Genomic DNA, 17,118 nt, shown 5'->3' on the forward strand with positions numbered 1-17,118 from the left:
TCGTGAGAGGGCTTGGATTTCACCCACGCGTCTAGCCGACGTGACTGCCACAAGGAGGGCTACCTTATACGTCAGCAAGGCGATGGATAGATCTCTAATAGGTTCAAATGGGGGATCGCAGAAGGCCTGAAGGACTATGGTCAGATCCCAGGGGGGTGCAGTAAGCCTTGTAAATGGATGCAATCTACTTGCCCCTCTAAGAAATCTCCTAATCCACCTGTGCTCCGCAAGCGCGAGATCAAAAAATGCCCCCAAAGCTGCAACTTGGACTTTGAGGGTATTCGGACTCAACCCTTTATCCAGGCCCGCCTGGAGAAAATCTAGGATTTTACGGATGTCTAGCTGATCTAACTGCTGGATGTCCTGGCCCATCCACTCTGAGAATTATTTCCAGACTTTGGAATAGATCTTTTTTGTCGAGGGTTTAAGGCTCTCGCTAATAGTGGAAATTACGTTAGGAGAAAGACCCTTCCCCAAGAATTTTACCCGTTCAAGATCCAGGCCGTAAGCCTGAACTTGTGAACCTCCGGGTAAAGAAGAGAGCCCTGCAGCAATAGGTCCGGTCTTGGTGGAAGGTGGAAAGGCTCTCCTACTGACAGAGATCTCAGGAGGGGAAACCAAGGTCTTTTGGGCCAATAAGGTGCTACCAGAATTACTGACAGGCTTGACCGCAGTAATTTCCTTAGTAGGATCGGAATTAATGGTAAAGGGGGAAAAGCATACGCTAAGTCCCAAACCCAGGGGTGAGAGAGAGCGTCCGTGCCCAATGCCGGTTTCTCCGTGCCTCGGGAAAAGAAAAGCCGGCACTTGGTATTTGCGCTTGACGCAAATAGGTCTATTTCTGGTACCCCCCATTTTGTCACAAGCAGGCTGAACACCTCGGGATGGAGTTCCCACTCTCCTGGGTCCACTTTCTTCCTGCTTAGAAAGTCTGCGGCTGAATTCTTGGCTCCTTTTATGTGAAAGGCCGACAGTGACTTGGTTGTGAGTTCCGCCCACTGAAGGATCCTTCCCGCCAACTACTGCAGTAGAGGATTCCTGGTGGTACCCTGGTGGCGAATGAGTGACACTGTCGTCATATTATCTGAAAAGATCCTCACATGCTTCATCCCTAAGAGCAATTGCAGGCTACGCAGGGATTTCCACACCGCATTAAGTTCTCCTGTATATGACCGCCTTCAAAGTGGGCCACCTACCCTTTGGCGCTGGCATCTGTTCTGATTATTATTGTCCCAGGATCTGCATTGCGTCTCTTAATGTTACTCTAGATTTTTTATAGAGAGTGGAACATTCCTCTAAAATAAGGAGGAGGAAGGGACGAATTTTGGAGACTAGAATCCAAAATGACTCCCAGGAATTTTTTCCTGGTTTCTGGTTCCATGTTGGATTTTAGATCATTAATAATCCAACCCAGGTCCTTAAACAGTTGAAGCGTGGAACCCAAGTGTGACCTCAGAATAGTCGGGGAATCTGCCACCAACAGGAAGTCGTCCAAGTAGGGGACGATAATAATCCCACGATTGCGCAAAAAGGCAACCATTTCTATCACCACCTTGGAAAAAATGGGCGGAGCGGAGGAAATTCCAAATGGGAGGCAAATAAACTGAAAGTGACAGATTTCCCCTTCCATTCTCAGCGCAAACCTCAGGAACTTTTGCGAGTTGGCGTAAATAGGGATGCGAAAGTAAGCATCCTTTAGGTCAATTGTAGCCATTACATTATCCCTGGCAATTAGGGGAGTTGCAGTTCTGATAGTCTCCATTTTAAATTTCCTATACTCAATGAATTTATTCAGTTCTTTGAGGTTAATTATTGTGCGGTGGGAGCCATCTGGTTTGGGAACCAGAAAAAGGGGGGAATAAAATCCCTTCCCCCGTTCCTTCTTGGGGATGGGGATAACCGCGCCAAGATCCAGCAGGTTCTGTACACCTCTCAACAGAGCCTGCTCTAGGCCTGGAGACTGGATTGAGGTTACAATAAATCTGTCAGGGGGGCGAGATTCTAGTTCGATCTTGTACCCCTCCGCCACCAGGTGTAGCACCCACTCGTTAGTCGTTATGTTACGCCAACTAGTGGCAAAACGAGCCAGTCTACCGCCCACCGGGCACGGCGATGCGGGCTGAGGGACGATAATAAGAGTCTTACCCCTTCCACCCTTCGGCTAAGACCATCTTCCGGTCTTCCCTTTCCCAGCGTATGTAGACGAGGGACGTGGAGTGAAGGGTCTCTTGGGCGGTCTGATGGCTGGCAGTCCCTGGTTTTTGTCAGCTGCTTTTTCCAGCAGGCGATCCAGGTCCGGTCCAAAAATGCGTGCGCCCCAAAAGGGTAGGGTACACAGCTTGTTTTTGGATGTTAAGTCCCCCGACCACTCCTTTACCCAGACTGCCCTTCTGGCGGTGTTGGATAGGGCTGCATGCGAGCTCCAAAGCGGACCGTTTCCATAGAGGCATCCGCCAGAAACCCCGTTGTCATCTGTAGCAGAGGGATGCTGCTCGCAAACTCTTCCCTGGAGGCTTTTTGGTCAATTAGGGGTGCGAGCTGATCCAGCCAGACCGCCATGGAGCGAGCCACAGAAATGGCCGTGATATTGGATTTTATAATAAGGCTGGATGTGGACCAGGCCTTACGCATGGTCATGTCCACTTTATTGTCCAAGGAGTCCTTTAAGTGGGACGTATCTTCAAATGGTAATCCAGACTTCCTGGACACCATAGCGATAGCCGCATCTACTTTCGGCATTTCGTCCAGAAACGCCACCTCGTCTCCCGCAAATAAAAGGCGCTCCTTGAACTCCCTAGGGATTAGCGGAGCCTGATCCACACAATCCCACTCGTTCAGGATTAGTTGTTTGAGTGTGGCATTTACAGGAAACAAAGATTTCCGTTGTGGAAGTAATCCCGCAAAGATATCGTCTTGTGCTGTGCGGGGTTGCTGCACATCTTCCTCCACCTGCATGGTTCTACGTACAGCTTTTAAAAGTTGATCCATGTCAGCGGTGGAAAAAAGGTACTTTTTCTCCTCCTGCAACACTTCCCCAAGATTATCAAACTCCAAATCTTCCGCCATGTCAGAGTCGGACTCTGACACAGCCGGAGCAGACCTTCGTGTAACCCCTGAGGGCCCAGGTTGGAGGTCCGAGAGGGGGGACTGAACTTCTTCCCAGACGACCGACCGAATTTCAGACATAAGGGAAGATTTTTCCTCCTGCAGAACTTTTGCAGAACAAACGGCACATAATGTTTTAGTGTAGGAGTCGTCGAGTTTGGCCAAGCACACTGGACGCTTTTCACTCCTCCTCCTAGCCTCCCTAGGTTTTTGAGTATCCCTGTCCTGAAATGACAAGGAAGAACTCTGTTAGTAAGGAAGTGTATGTAGTGCAGGTGTCTGTAGGTTAGCCCACTGGACCACTTTACAGTTTGGAGATTCTCCGGGTCCTCTCTGGCCGACATCCTGCACTTGTGGGATCAACTCCTGTACTTAGGATCGATTCCCCGGCGTGAAGAAACACCAGCTGCTTCCCTGGTGCAGAGGAGCTTTAAAAATTGATCCGGCGCCAGCCGCGCTAGGCCACGCCCCCCTTGCGGAGCATCTGCCGTCACTCCCGGTGCTCCGCTGAGGCCACGCCCCCTTGAGGAATGCTGCAGCTCGGCCCTGGACCCAGAGATGGCGGCCGCCGCCTAAATGACGGGCCGCAGTGGTGCCGGAAAGCCTGTACTTGGACCCAGGCCCACGCAGTCCCCGGTTAGCTCCCAGATGAGGTACTTCCCACTGGGGCAACCGGGGCTGCCAGGAGAGATGCCGCCGCTCACCGGTAAGCCCTGGAACCTCCGGCATGGGACAGCATCGCTGGAGCTCTGCCGCTGCCTTCCTGAAGGGACAGGAAAAGCACTGGTGTTTGGTGGAGGGGAGGTTTCTTTTATGCTCTGCCTTTTCCTGTCCCATCAGGTCAGCAGGTGAGCAACCTCCAGGTGTATGCTGTCATAATGTCGAATGGGAAAACATGATTTCAGTTTTAAAAATTGAAGAACATGGTAAGGCCGGGCTCACACGGATGGGTCGGATGCCACATATGGAAATCCGCCACAGAAGACCTGCGACCCCTATCCATCTCTCTCAGCCTTTTCTATGCTAGTTCTGAGTGATCCCGCCACTCATACGCAATGTTAGTTGTTTATGGGCTGTAGGACACATGCAGTCATTGGCTTCAATGGAGATGGGCCAAACATGATCGGTGCTAAAATATAAGGAGCTCCAGAGTTTCTGGTCTCTAGAATAGTGGCTGGTGGGTGACAGCTGTGCTCGAGGGGCTTTAAATGTAGTCAAAACACCAATCATTTCCCTTTAAATTGGATTAATGCCCTTTTACACGGGGCAATGTTAGGGATGAAAGATCACTTGTACGAACAGTTGTTTAGCCTCATCATATTGTTAATGCAGACATAAAAACCCCAAAACTACTAGTGGCAGCGAATCTCCGTGTGAACAGGGAATATGTTTCTGTATGGGATGAATGCTCATATAATCTGCCGCCCCTCACTGTGCAGTGTCTGGTGTAACACTTTACAGAATGCCAATCACTGCAGCAGACACTGCAGGGGAATGGTGAATGCAGCTGTGAAGTATAAAGACCCCTTCACACAGTCATATACAGGCAGTGCCATGTCAGTGTGTCCCACGGACCGCACACGGCCCCATAATAAACTCTGAGGATGTCTAGATGCCCAATCTTCCACTCTGAGTGAAGGTCCGTGTCACATAAATTGCCGCATGTCTTATTTATGTCCGTTTTCACAGACGGGAATAGTACAATAATTTACAGGTTCTGTGAGTTGTGCCGAAGTTTGTGAGGCGCAGGTCGTAAATGACTGAATAAGGCCTGATACAAACCGCGACTAATGAAGTTATGTAATGTGATGTGTTTCAAGTATCCACTTTTATGTACACTGATTCTGTTCTTATATAAACGGCCGTTATCTATTTTCTATTATATTAAAAAGAAGCTCAATTTAAAGCAGAAAATCGCAAAATGTCATTGTCTCCGGTTACATAAAACACGGGGGCCTCCCCATCTAGGAGAAGGATATTCGGGGCCAGTAATCTATATGGTAATCTTTTGCTGAGCAGTTCGGCTGCTATATAACAGCCCCCCCAGCTATAAACAAGAGAGGAGCGGAGAGAAAAGACCGCCAAGGAAAACTTATTTGTTTTCCAAGCGATGTCTGCACAACTGGTGCACACTGCACTACCAAGTGCCAGGCTCATGCCAGCCAACAAACCCTCTCAACTGGCAAATTGGAGCTGGATGGGTTCTTCTGTGACAGAATGGGCTCGGTGCCTGGTGTATGAACTGCTCTAACAAGGAGTAAGTGCTTTATTCTGCACACAAGAGACTGGAGCAGCTGCTTCTAAGAGGACAGACGCAGCATGATGATGGTACCCTACCTAGCGGGATCACAGCTACAAGACACGGATCTGAGGACCCGCAGGACTACAGACGCTCGGGTCATGGGCAGCTGCTTGGCAGAGTGGCCAACACTTCTGTATAACAATTCCTGGTATCCTAGTATTCTTCTATTGTTTATTCCTTATGGATTACACACTACTGATATCACCACAGCTGCTGGGCTACTACAGACGTTAGGGAGGCTTCTAACAGTATTCAGTAACGTGTCATCTACAGAACAGGCCATTCTGAGCATTTGCAACAGGTTTTATCAGCCTGTTTTGTACATTCTTCCTTCAGCAGCTTGGTGAGGATGTGCCCAGAGGAACCCGTAGTCCTGCAGAACAGGCAGCAGAGGGCGCTCCAGCTGTGTCTGCACTCTTCTCTTCACATGCAGATATGTTCCCAGGTAGAGCACCCCATTTTGAGGCCTTCTACAATGGAAGAGCACCAATTCTTTTCCAAATTCTCAAAAATGTTTTTGTGGCCATTCAATGCAATGCTGTGATTGGTTCATCGAGCGCTGCAGTGATTAGCTGAGCTGCGGCATTCAAGAACCAATCAAAGCCAGCGATTCCTGGGAGGAGGGGCTGGGTGAAAAGTACTGGCAAGTGTGCCGAAGCTGCACTTGTATGTCTGCCAGTGCTCTCAGAAATGCATCCCCTTACGCAACGTGTGTATAACCTATGACAGCTCATCCATGTTGTCAATTCTAACTGCAGGAACAATAAGGATACATTCACACGTGCGCACAAAATAACCAAACACCACACTATATTTTGTGCTGCAGATTTTGGTGCGCTTCCACCACAAAAAACTGCATTAAAATCCACACCATTTGGTGCAGATTTGATGCAGAAATTGATGCAGATTTTTCCGCACCAATTCTGCTCCATGTGAACGTATCCTAAAGGTACAGAAGTCCACATAGACCCTCAAAGCTTAGAACTACAAGAAGCAGTCAACAAACAAAACTATTTGAGCAGTTTTGATTACTGTTTTGTCTGGTTTTCTGCCAAATGACAAGCTCCTTTATGTTGTGCCCGTACCGTGGATAAAGCTCGTACGGCTCGTCTATATAGCTGAAAGATTGAGCTCAGGCTCAGATTGTGTACAGGACAATTACTAGCAAAGTCACTTGTATAGAGCACTTTTGTCCTTTTCCATCATATATCCCTATTATCTGTAGTGAATGGATAAGTCATCACCTCAGGAAGAATTGTGAGGAGTCGCCCTGCCAGGGCAGCATGTTATTGGTGGAGACATCCCGTCCCCAATCAGGACTTCACCCACAGCAGTCATTACATGCACAAAGAGGCACCCAATCCCTTCGTTCAGACAGACATCCGCTGCCTATACCCATCAGCTGCTACTAGCTGCCTGTCTTGTGCCTAGAGAAAACATCGTTTGCAGATCATAGATTCTTGCAAACTCTTCTTCGTCTTCAGATCTGCATTTGTGCTGGCAGAAAATAAATGTATCATATGTGATACAGTGAAAGACGTAGTAGTGGCAAATAGATTTGAAATCTTAAAGAGATTATGCCATTGGACGATTGAAAAAAATAACTCCCCACTGTTTTATAATGTGCGGAGGGTACAGGTACGGAAAATACAGGTTTACACGGAAAGAAGATGCCTTTAATTTTACTCCAATTTTCTATATTGCCACATTTTGTGAAATATGGAAGATATTGATTGTAGATTTTGGATGAATAAAGAGTTAACTAAGGTGATACAAACAAGTAGAGTAAACTCTCTAAATCGCAGGTATGTCCCGCGAGACACCTACAGATTAAACGTGTTGTGGGGGTCTCCAGGAAAAAAAGGAGATTTTTAATTAGCGATTCTCACATTGTAGTACAAATAAATAATGTACACATAATATCACAGGCGCACCAGGATCAAACGCACAAGAAGGTACAAAGCTATATGTGTGAGAAAGATGGGAAAACATTGTAGGATAAAAAGGTGAAAAATTTGGAGAAAATGTTTTTGAATTTAGTTCCAGCATAAGTCACTGCTAATTCCTAGCAGATGACCCAGTCTTTAAGTGTTGCACGGGTTAAATTATACAGCAGCTAGTTTATTTAAACTAGGGAATAGAGAAAAAGCAATATGCAGTAGATATTTTGTAGATAAATTGGATTTAGAGCGCACATTGTGAAGAAATATGGATAGGGATAATGACCTCACGTGATCTAGACTCTATGCTTCTCTTAATACATCCCAGAATTGTGTTTGCCTTTTTGGCTGTTCCATCACATTGTTGACTCATGTTCAGTCTATGATCTATTAGTATACCCAAGTCTTTTTCACATGTGCTGCTGCTTAGCCCAACTCCTCCCATTCTGTATGTCCTTTCTACATTTTTCTTGCCCAGATGTAGGACTTTGCATTTCTCCTTGTTAAATATCATTAACTTTAACCATTTTTTTTTTACAAAAAAAATCACATCATGATAAACAAGATCAAAGACAGTCAACATCATAGAACACCAAAAGCTATAATGCGAACAATAAACATTCATAGTGTGTGTCTTACAAGGTATATTTTGCCCATGATTCCTGCAAACACTGTGAAAGGTCCTGGCACAGTTATACATTGTCATCTCTCTTCACATAACGGATGTATGGTTCACTGCCTCTTGGTATGGTCATGTCATTGTGCTCGACTCTCCCTTCATACAGTGGATATAAAAAGTCTACACACTTTTGCGAAACTACCGTGTTTTTGTCACATTAAAAAAAATCTGACAAAGGGGAATCATTTCAGATTTATGTCCCCCTTCAAAATCGTCCAATACCTGTACAGTTCCATTGAAAGGCAAACTGAGTACTTTTGGGGTGGAAAAACAAAAATGACAAAACTAAAATAATATGGTTGTAGAAGTGTGAATACCCTTATATACTCGTATTTGAGGATGTGGTTGTGTCAATCACATGTAAACTGCACACAAGAAAAACACGCAAGCCCGGCTAGGTTTTGCTAAAACCTGAATCAAGTCTGCTGAAAGTATTTGGGGGGACATGTTATGTCTAATGAGACTGAGAGGGAACTCTTCGGCCATAATTCCAAAAAGTATGTTTGGCACAAAGTCAACACCGCCATCACCGAACGACCCCTGAACCGCAGTGAAGATGGTGGGGGCATTATGCTTTGGGACTTTTTTTTTTGCTGCTGGAACTGGGGCTTTAGTCAAAATGGAGGGAATTATGAACAGTCCAAATATCAGTTCACTTGGCACAAAACCTTCAGACCTCGGCTAAAAAGCTGAAGATGAAGAGGAATTTCACCTTTCAGCACAACAATAACCCACAGCAGCCCTCCAAATCACTAAAAGGACGGCTTCACCAGCAGATCACAGTTATGGAATGCCCAGCCAAAGCCCAGACCTGAATCCCAGTGAAGATCTGTGGGTGACCTGAAGAGGGCGCTACACACAAGATGCCCTCAAAATCTGACAGGTTTGGTGCACTTTTGCAAGGAAGAGTGGGCAAAGATTGCCAAGTAAAGATGGGCCATGCTGATAAGACACCGACCCCAAAACACTGAATGCTATCAAAAAGTCAAAGGTTATATCAAAAAAGCATTGGTTTAGGGTGTGCAGATTTATGCAACCGCATTGTTTTTTTTTAATTTTTCCAATCTAATATTTCAGTTTATTTTTCAGTAAAATTGTACAGATAACGGGTCACACCGAATGTGGAAACAAATCTGAAAGGATTCATCTTTGTCTGGCAATTTAACAGGGGTGTGTAGACTTATACCCACCGTATAGTTGTCTGCATCCGATAGAAAGCAGAGTGGATCTGACTACACAAGGGCATTCACAATAACTCACATGGACCTGAAGGGGTCCCTCACAAGAACTTGTAGTCTGAGGAAGTACATCAGACCAGACCTATGAGATATTAACCTTTTCCAATCCATTGTCTGACTTCTTCCTACATTCTGATTGAAGCTTGTACAGCTCCAATGTCAGAAGACACCCGACAGGGTATTCTTGCCATCTATTGCAAGCCACTCCACTGTTGGAGCCTCTCTGGCGCACACACACCGGCTTGAGCCAGCAGATGGCACCATTGTATAAGAGCAAAAAGAGAAAGCCCTTTAAAAAACCCTAAATCCAAAATTGGATTGGAAAGGGTTAAGTGTGATGCAGGGGCCTAACTATTGGGGATGCAGTTGCACCCGGGACCAGGACCCTTAGGGGACCTATAAGGCCTCTCTTCTCCATATAGTAAGTCTAAGGCTGGCTTCCCACGGCTGTGACGGGCTCCGCCGTGGAATTGCGCGGCGGAGCCCGTCACAGCGCCCCCCAGAGACCCCAATACTTACTGGCGTCTTCCGTCCCGCATGACGCTACGGCGCGCGCTGCAGCGTCATGTAACGCGCCGGCTGTGTCATATGACACAGCTGGCCGTGGGCGGGGAAGCGGTTTCACGCTATCTTCCGCTGTGCTACAAAAGATACAGAAGATAGCGTGATGGTCACGCATACACCCGCAGCAAATAGAGCATGCCGCGGGTGAGGTCGGGTGATTTCACGGTGCGGAATTCTGCGGGCAACGTGGTGGAAATCCGTCCATGGGAAGGAGCCCTAATAGTATGAATACAGCATTGTAGTTGGGGGCCCTGTTACAGGTTTTGCATTGGGGCCCAGAAGCTTCAAGTTACGCCTCTGGTGTGATGCCTACTTCTGGGTCGTGAATAAAGTGCATATTGGCATTTCTGTAGGAAAAACTGTTGAACGTTGCGGAAAATGCCTAACACACTTATAGCACTTGGATTGTAGAGCGATATGAAATTTCATGATTGGCTGGAAGAAATCTATATATCTATATATATAAAATTGAATGTATGTGTGTCTGTATGTATGTCTGTCTGTCGGTTTGTCCTTTATGCGCTACTACACCATTCATCCGATCGCCATGAAACTTTGGGAAGTTGTTAAGTACACTCCTGGGAAGATTACAGGCATAGTACATCTATCCTATGATAAATGGCGCACGTGCGAGCGTCGTCGACAGTTACAACCCCCCACATAGATCATTCGATTTCCATCATTGCCACCAATTCTCTCACTTTTCCAATGTCGTAGAAACATGAAATTTGGCACGAGCATTGATTATGTCAGAAATAGGAAAAGTTAATGGGTCCCAACTCGATTATTCAATTCTAAGCGTAAAACAATTAGCGTCCAAATTTTACGTACGGAATCTAATTCTCTCATTTCCCAATGTCATAGAAACGTGAAATTTGGCACAAGCATTGATTATGTCATAAATAGGAAAAGTTAATGGGTCCCAACTCGATTATTCAATTCTATGCGCAAAAGAATTGGCGTCCAAATTTTACGTACAGAATCTAATTTTCTCACTTCCCAATGTAATAGAAACTTGAAATTTGGCACGGGCATTGATTATGTCATAAATAGGAAAAGTTAATAGGTCCCAACTCCATTATTCCATTCTAAGCGCAAAAGAATTTGCGTCCAAATTTTACGTATGGAATCTAATTTTCTCACTTCCCGATGTAATTTGGCACGCGCATTGATTATGTCATAAATAGGAAAAGTTAATGGGTCCCAACTCGATTATTCAGTTCTAAGCGCAAACAATTTAGCGTCCAAATTTTACGTATATAATCTAATTCTCTCACTTCCCAATGTCATAGAAATTTAAAATTTGGCATGAGCATTGATTATGTCATAAATAGGAAAAATTAATGGGTCCCAACTCAATTATTCAATTCTAAGCGCAAAAGAATTAGCGTCCAAATTTTACGTATGGAATCTAAATCTCTCACTTCCCGATGTCATAGAATTGAATAATCGAATTAGCACCTATTAGCTTTTCCTATTTATGAAATAATCAATGCTCGTACCAAATTTCAAGTTTCTAAGTGTAAAATAATTAGCGTCCAAATTTTACATACGTAATCTAAATCTCTCGCTTCCCGATGTCATTTTATATAAAGGAAGCGTTGCATGGTTACCTCCACGTGGTGTTTCCTGGGTAACGCAAAGAACCATGCAAAATGGTGAACGTATTTGTTTCCTCGGTATCTCTAAAGTAACCACGACGTCATAAGATTTTCTGTGCTAACACCAGATAAACACCAAAATCAAATTAACTCGGGCGAACCCGGGTATATCAGCTAGTATTTAATATAAGTGTACAGTCTACCTTAAGGTCATTTCACACAGGCTGATGATTGGGCGCAAACGTTCGCTGCACTGATCATTGGCTCCCCACTGTGCCCGCGAATGAATGCACAAACACTTGTTCATCGGCTGATTGGGTCTTTTGTGATAGCATACTATCACTCGCTCATCGGGGCACATCTCACCATGTAAACGGGCAGATGAGCTGCCAATGAATGCATTATCTATGGGGATGAATGTAGAGGCGATAGTTCAGCTCTATTCCAGCAGTCCTGTGCCGTGTCCTCGGACTTTGTCGATCGCCATTCGTTTACAATAGCTACAGAGTCGTATGGTGTAATAGAGCCTTTAGTCCCCAGATAGCTTCTTTAGTCCACAGTCCACAGTTACGCAGATACCTTCCGTAATATACAGAAGGCCCTCAACATACAATATTAATTGGTTTTGGGACAACCTTTGTATGCTGAACCTATAACACTGGAAAACTGTAACTGGTTCCTAAGTCCCAGAATGTCAACTAAAAGTAATACAAAGTGAAGGATAAAAAAAATGAAGCAGATAATTAAGGCCGGCTCAATCCGATTGGATTCCGCATCAGGAGGCCCGCAGCGATACCCGCAGCCACAATGTTAATTGCGTATGGGCTGCAGGTTGGACGCCTCTATTGACTTCAACGGAGGCCGTCTGCAGCAAATTACAGCATGCTGCAATTTTCATGCCTTGCGATGCCTGCATTTTGCTGTGGGAAAGTCTGCACGGGCGGCAATCGCAGATTCCGCAATTAGAATCCGTTTGTGTGAGACCCTCCTAATAGAGAAGCAAGTCCTTACATATAAAGATCAGTAAGAGCTACTGAAAGCTGTAAATCACTTTCTACGGTGCGGACAGGAGCTTCTTCAGGTGTAATACAGTGCAGACCGTGTAATATAGAGCAGTGCATGCTGAACACATTGTGTCCGGAGGCCACGGTGACTCAAGGAATCGCTGTAGATCTACAATATAATGAGCCCCCCTTACCTGGAATGTTGTGAATGGTAATTGCAAGGATCAGAAGCAATATCCGTCTCCAGCTGCTTGCTGCCTTGCGTGAGGAGTCCTGGGCGCTCAGCGCAGAGGGGTCTTCGGCTAGGGGAGAATTTACCCCTCTCTTTCTTGGGTACACATCCCCGTTCTCTATTTTATCTGTAGGAGACACAAATATGTAAAAAAGTGATTTACTTGAACATTAATTGTGCCGCTGTGGCCGTGATTGGCTGCCATGTTCACGTGATGTCGTCATGCTATAAACCAAGGAGCGTCGGGGAGCAGCCAAGAGGCGGCACGGAATTAAACAGAAGTAATGTTTATTTTGTGTTTTCCCCAATATTCTCCCATTTTATACAACGTCTTTAACCAATAGTAAATCTGGTCAGCCAAGATCAATGCAGGAAATCAGAGAGTCACATATTTTAGGCATAATTTATATTTTCCAGTCACTTCATATTGGTGGTTATTTTCAGGTCCTGAACAATAGTGATTGTGTTAACAAGAACTCCTGCATTTCCACTCAGGTTTGGAGTCACGGAGGGGGGTATAGGAGGATGTCACAGGACCTAAGAGGTTTTAGTTTGTTTTGCAATGAAATTTTACTGATAATGGGAAATATTGAAGTTGGAAACAAATCTGAAATGCTTCATCTTTGCCAACACAGGGCAGTTTAAAAGGGGTGTGCAGACTTTTTACATCCACTGTCTATTTTGCTGCACCCAATAGTACCTGTCACATCCTCCTATCAGCGGGCCAGCTTTATGGCTTTGTTCTGCTGACACTATTGCTGTTCTTTTCCTTACTCATTCCCCTTTACCCAGAAAGGCAAACTAAAAAGTGTTAAGTCTGGTGACTGATTCCCTTGAAGACCCTCAAATTGGATCTATAGCAGTGATGGCGAACCTTTTAGAGACAGAGTGCCCAAACTGCAATCCAAAACCCACTTATTTATCGCAAAGTGCCAACACGTCAGGGGGCGGGGCTTATCACAACGTACGATTTTTACCTCCGTCGTTATAAAAAGGACAGGGCCGCTTCAAGATAGACAGGGTGCAGATTTTGACTGTGGAAATGCTGCAGAATTTGCCACAGAAATTCCCGCTAAGGAAGCTATGCAGCATTTCCGCCACGTGTAAAAAAAATCCCAGTGGTAACAGTGACCCCCATGGTGGACTAAGCAGTAATAATGGCCCCCATAGTGGTTTCAGCAGTAATAGTGACCTCCAAAGTGGCCTCAGCAGTAATAGTGACCTCCACAGTGGCTTCAGCACTAATAGTGACCCCCCCCCCCCCCCCACAGTGGCCTCAGAAGTAAAAGTAACCTCCACAGTAGCTCCAATAGTAATAGTGACCCACAGTGGTTTCAGTAGTAATAGTGTCCCCTACAGCAGCCTCAGCAACAATAGTGACTCCCTCACAGTAGCCCGAGTAGTGATAGTGACCACCACAGCAGCCCCAGTAGTAATATTGTTCCCCACAGCAGTCTCCATAGTAATATTGACCCCTCACAGTGGTCTCAGCAGTAACAGTGATGCCCACAGTGGTCTCAGCAGTAAAAAAGACCCCCACAGTGGCCTCAGCAGTAACAGTGACCTCCAAAGTGGCCTCAGCAGTAACAGTGACCTCCACAGTGGCCCCAGTAGTAATAGTGACCTCCACAGTGGCCCCAGTAGTAATAGTGACCTCCACAGTGGCCCCTGTAGTAATAGTCACCCGCTACAGTGGTTTTAGTAGTAAGTGTTCCTCAGTGACCCAAGTAGTTATAGTGACCCCCATAGCGGCCAGTAATAGTAACTGCCACAGTGGCCTCAGCAGTAACACTGACCCCCACAGTGGCTATTACTACTGGGGACAATATAGGGGACACTATTACTAATAGTATCCCCTATATCAGCCCCAGCAGTGATAGTGCCCCCCTGAGACCCATATATTTACTACCTCCTCCTTGTCGAAGCGCTGCTGCTCTTCCTCTGTTCAGTGTGCTGATAGCACTGATCCCAGTTGCACACTGTGACGTCAGTGTATGCATCCGGATGCCTCCTCCCCACTGCTCTTGCGGAACCAAGGAGGAGACATCAGGGGAGGGGGATCCCGAATGCACACTGACGTCACAGTGTGCACCTGTGATAAGCGCCGCTGAGTGAATACCGTCAGGGGAGCCACGGCACCCAGACGGTATTCATTACCGTGGTGAGTGCCCACCGATGAGCGTTCCAGCAGGGAGGGCTCTGCGTGCTGCATCTGGCACTCATGCCATAGGTTCGCCACCACTGATCTATAGTAATGCAAATAAGGAAGATTGAACAATACCTCTGCAACGCCACCTATTGGTAATAGGAAACCTACTGCACACTGATGTGGGGCAAACACCCTGGAACAGCTGTCTGTGTATGTTTTTCTGACTTGTTAAAAAGTTCTATATTGATTTGAAGGAATGCTACCATCCAATAGGTGGCGCTGCAGAGGTATTGTTCCATCTTCCTTACTTGCATAAATTACCCTTCCAGGTGTCTTCTCACACCCCTTCTGGGTGCTCTCCTTGGGGAGAGACAATGCCATCCCCTGACCCATTCACCCCCTAGTTGTCTCCACATACTTTCTGGGTGTTCTCCTTAAGGAGAGACAACACCCCTCCTGACCCAGGATCTATAGTATCACCACTAATCTCACAATATTCTAACTACTGGTCAGCGTGCAAAATTTCTCCACATACAGGTTATAACAGCTAATTAGCAGTGGGTAGAGGGGCGTATATAACCAAAGTATGTGTTGATTTCCTGCCTTGTGACAACACAGTCTTTGCAGAGTTCAAGTATATGTGATTGCGGATGAATATATTATAACCGAATATGAACAAGTCATCAAACTAACTGAAGGAACCAGCTATTTATCAAGTGTCAGTAACCCATATGGTAAAGTCCCTTTAATTAAGAACTTTGGCCTCTAAAGTATTTGGTGTATTCCTCAAAGTCGATCAAATGTACCCTCTGGATATTGAGCCTTGCATCCATTCAAGACAAACCATAAGTAATACATCCACTCGGACTAAAGCATAGGTAAATGACAATTTGCAGAATGGATTTTCTCAGATTCCATGTAGCTGTGATTCTAGTCGCTGAAGCTCCTGGAAGCCATGATCCAGACTTGTGGCTGTGCTGCTCAGCGATTCCTGTACATTGTGCATTCCTACTTCTGCGGCTGAGGAGATGGGGAGACACCTCGAGCAGCATCATAATCCGAGTTCTGACACTTTGCTGATGTCTCTGGCAAGCTCTAGACAGCTGTTTCTCCCCAGATCTGCCAAAGTCTCAAGCTTGGAAAGTTGTAACAGACGGTGTTCTGATCCGTTGCCAATTAGCCTGGCATTCAGGTGATTCGGAGGGGAAATGTGATAATGCTTCACTCTGCAGCCTCCACTTGTATAATGGCTGGAAGCAAACCTTCAAACTACAAGCTGCAGGGATCGGAGAGAAGATCAGTCTTTACTGCGCTATTTTTACAACCGCTATAGTGTTTTTTTTTATTCATTGTCGTAATATCTTCCAAGAAATTGGAAAAGGTTTGACGAGTTGTACAGAACAGAAAACTTATTATGTCACTCCTCTGATTCAGCCGTAACGCTGGTGTCATTTTGATGGTCACCTCCACGTCCACAATCAAGCCGAAATAATAGGACTGCTGCCAGAATCATTAGGCGCTCTTTATGTACTCAGGCATTAAGACGGCTGGAAAGCATCCCTTTTATAGCTTCCTTGTACCATTATAGATTTAACAGTATTCTCAAGCTTGATAGCAGCTTTAAAAGCCTGGCAGTGATCCCAAGATAACATGGACTCCTATTGTAGTCCTGCCCTCCCTGCTGCTAATACGCCACATATAACAAAGTTCTATACAAAAATTAGACTAAAGTCCAACATAGTGTTCCCATTAGGGGTCATCTATGTTATAGTGGAGGCCTTCTGAAAATAGCAGGAACTTACTAAAGGCTGCCAAACCTACACCATTCTTTGGCAGCAGGGAGTTGGAAAAAGTTGTGCCAAACTTATTAAGAACTCTGGCACAGGGGGCGTGGCCGGCTAATGGAGGAGTGAGAAGCATATCAGCTCGGCTCCCGCTTCCAGCACCAATTAACCCCTTATGTGGATGTCCCAGACCCGGCTACCAGCAAGCATGGCGAGGGGGAAGAGACGAGGGACACCTCAAGCCTCCTCAGACAACCCCAGGAGAAGCATAGCGACGTTTTTGAAGAAAACAGCGGGAGCGGAGGTCCGAGCCGCCGCGGCCAAGATGGCGCCCGCAACTTTTACAGAGCGGCACCCCAGCTCTGACTCCGAGCAGGACCAGCCGATCGAGGGGAGAGCCTGCGGGAAAACCAGCGCCCGAGGCAGCAGCAGCCCGTACATGACAGCTGGAGCCTCTGAAAGCCGACAGGAGGCAGACAGCGGGGAGACACCAGCGGGAGGTGAGAGGACGGAGCTCACT

At 46.1% G+C, this 17,118-nt stretch overlaps 1 protein-coding gene across 3 annotated transcripts in view; it reads right to left on the reverse strand.

The window, feature by feature from the left end:
* The window catches only part of SLC39A11 (solute carrier family 39 member 11), a 430,238-nt gene that overhangs the window by 98,035 nt on the left and 315,085 nt on the right, over positions 1-17,118 (reverse strand). For all 3 annotated transcript variants that reach the window (XM_066587684.1, XM_066587683.1, XM_066587682.1), the window contains one exon: positions 12,628-12,792. In XM_066587684.1, the coding sequence (XP_066443781.1) occupies positions 12,628-12,792 (165 nt within the window). The remainder of the gene's footprint in view (positions 1-12,627; positions 12,793-17,118) is intronic.

This window comes from Eleutherodactylus coqui, chromosome 13, assembly GCF_035609145.1.
Source record: "Eleutherodactylus coqui strain aEleCoq1 chromosome 13, aEleCoq1.hap1, whole genome shotgun sequence".
NCBI classification, from domain to species: domain Eukaryota; kingdom Metazoa; phylum Chordata; class Amphibia; order Anura; family Eleutherodactylidae; genus Eleutherodactylus; species Eleutherodactylus coqui.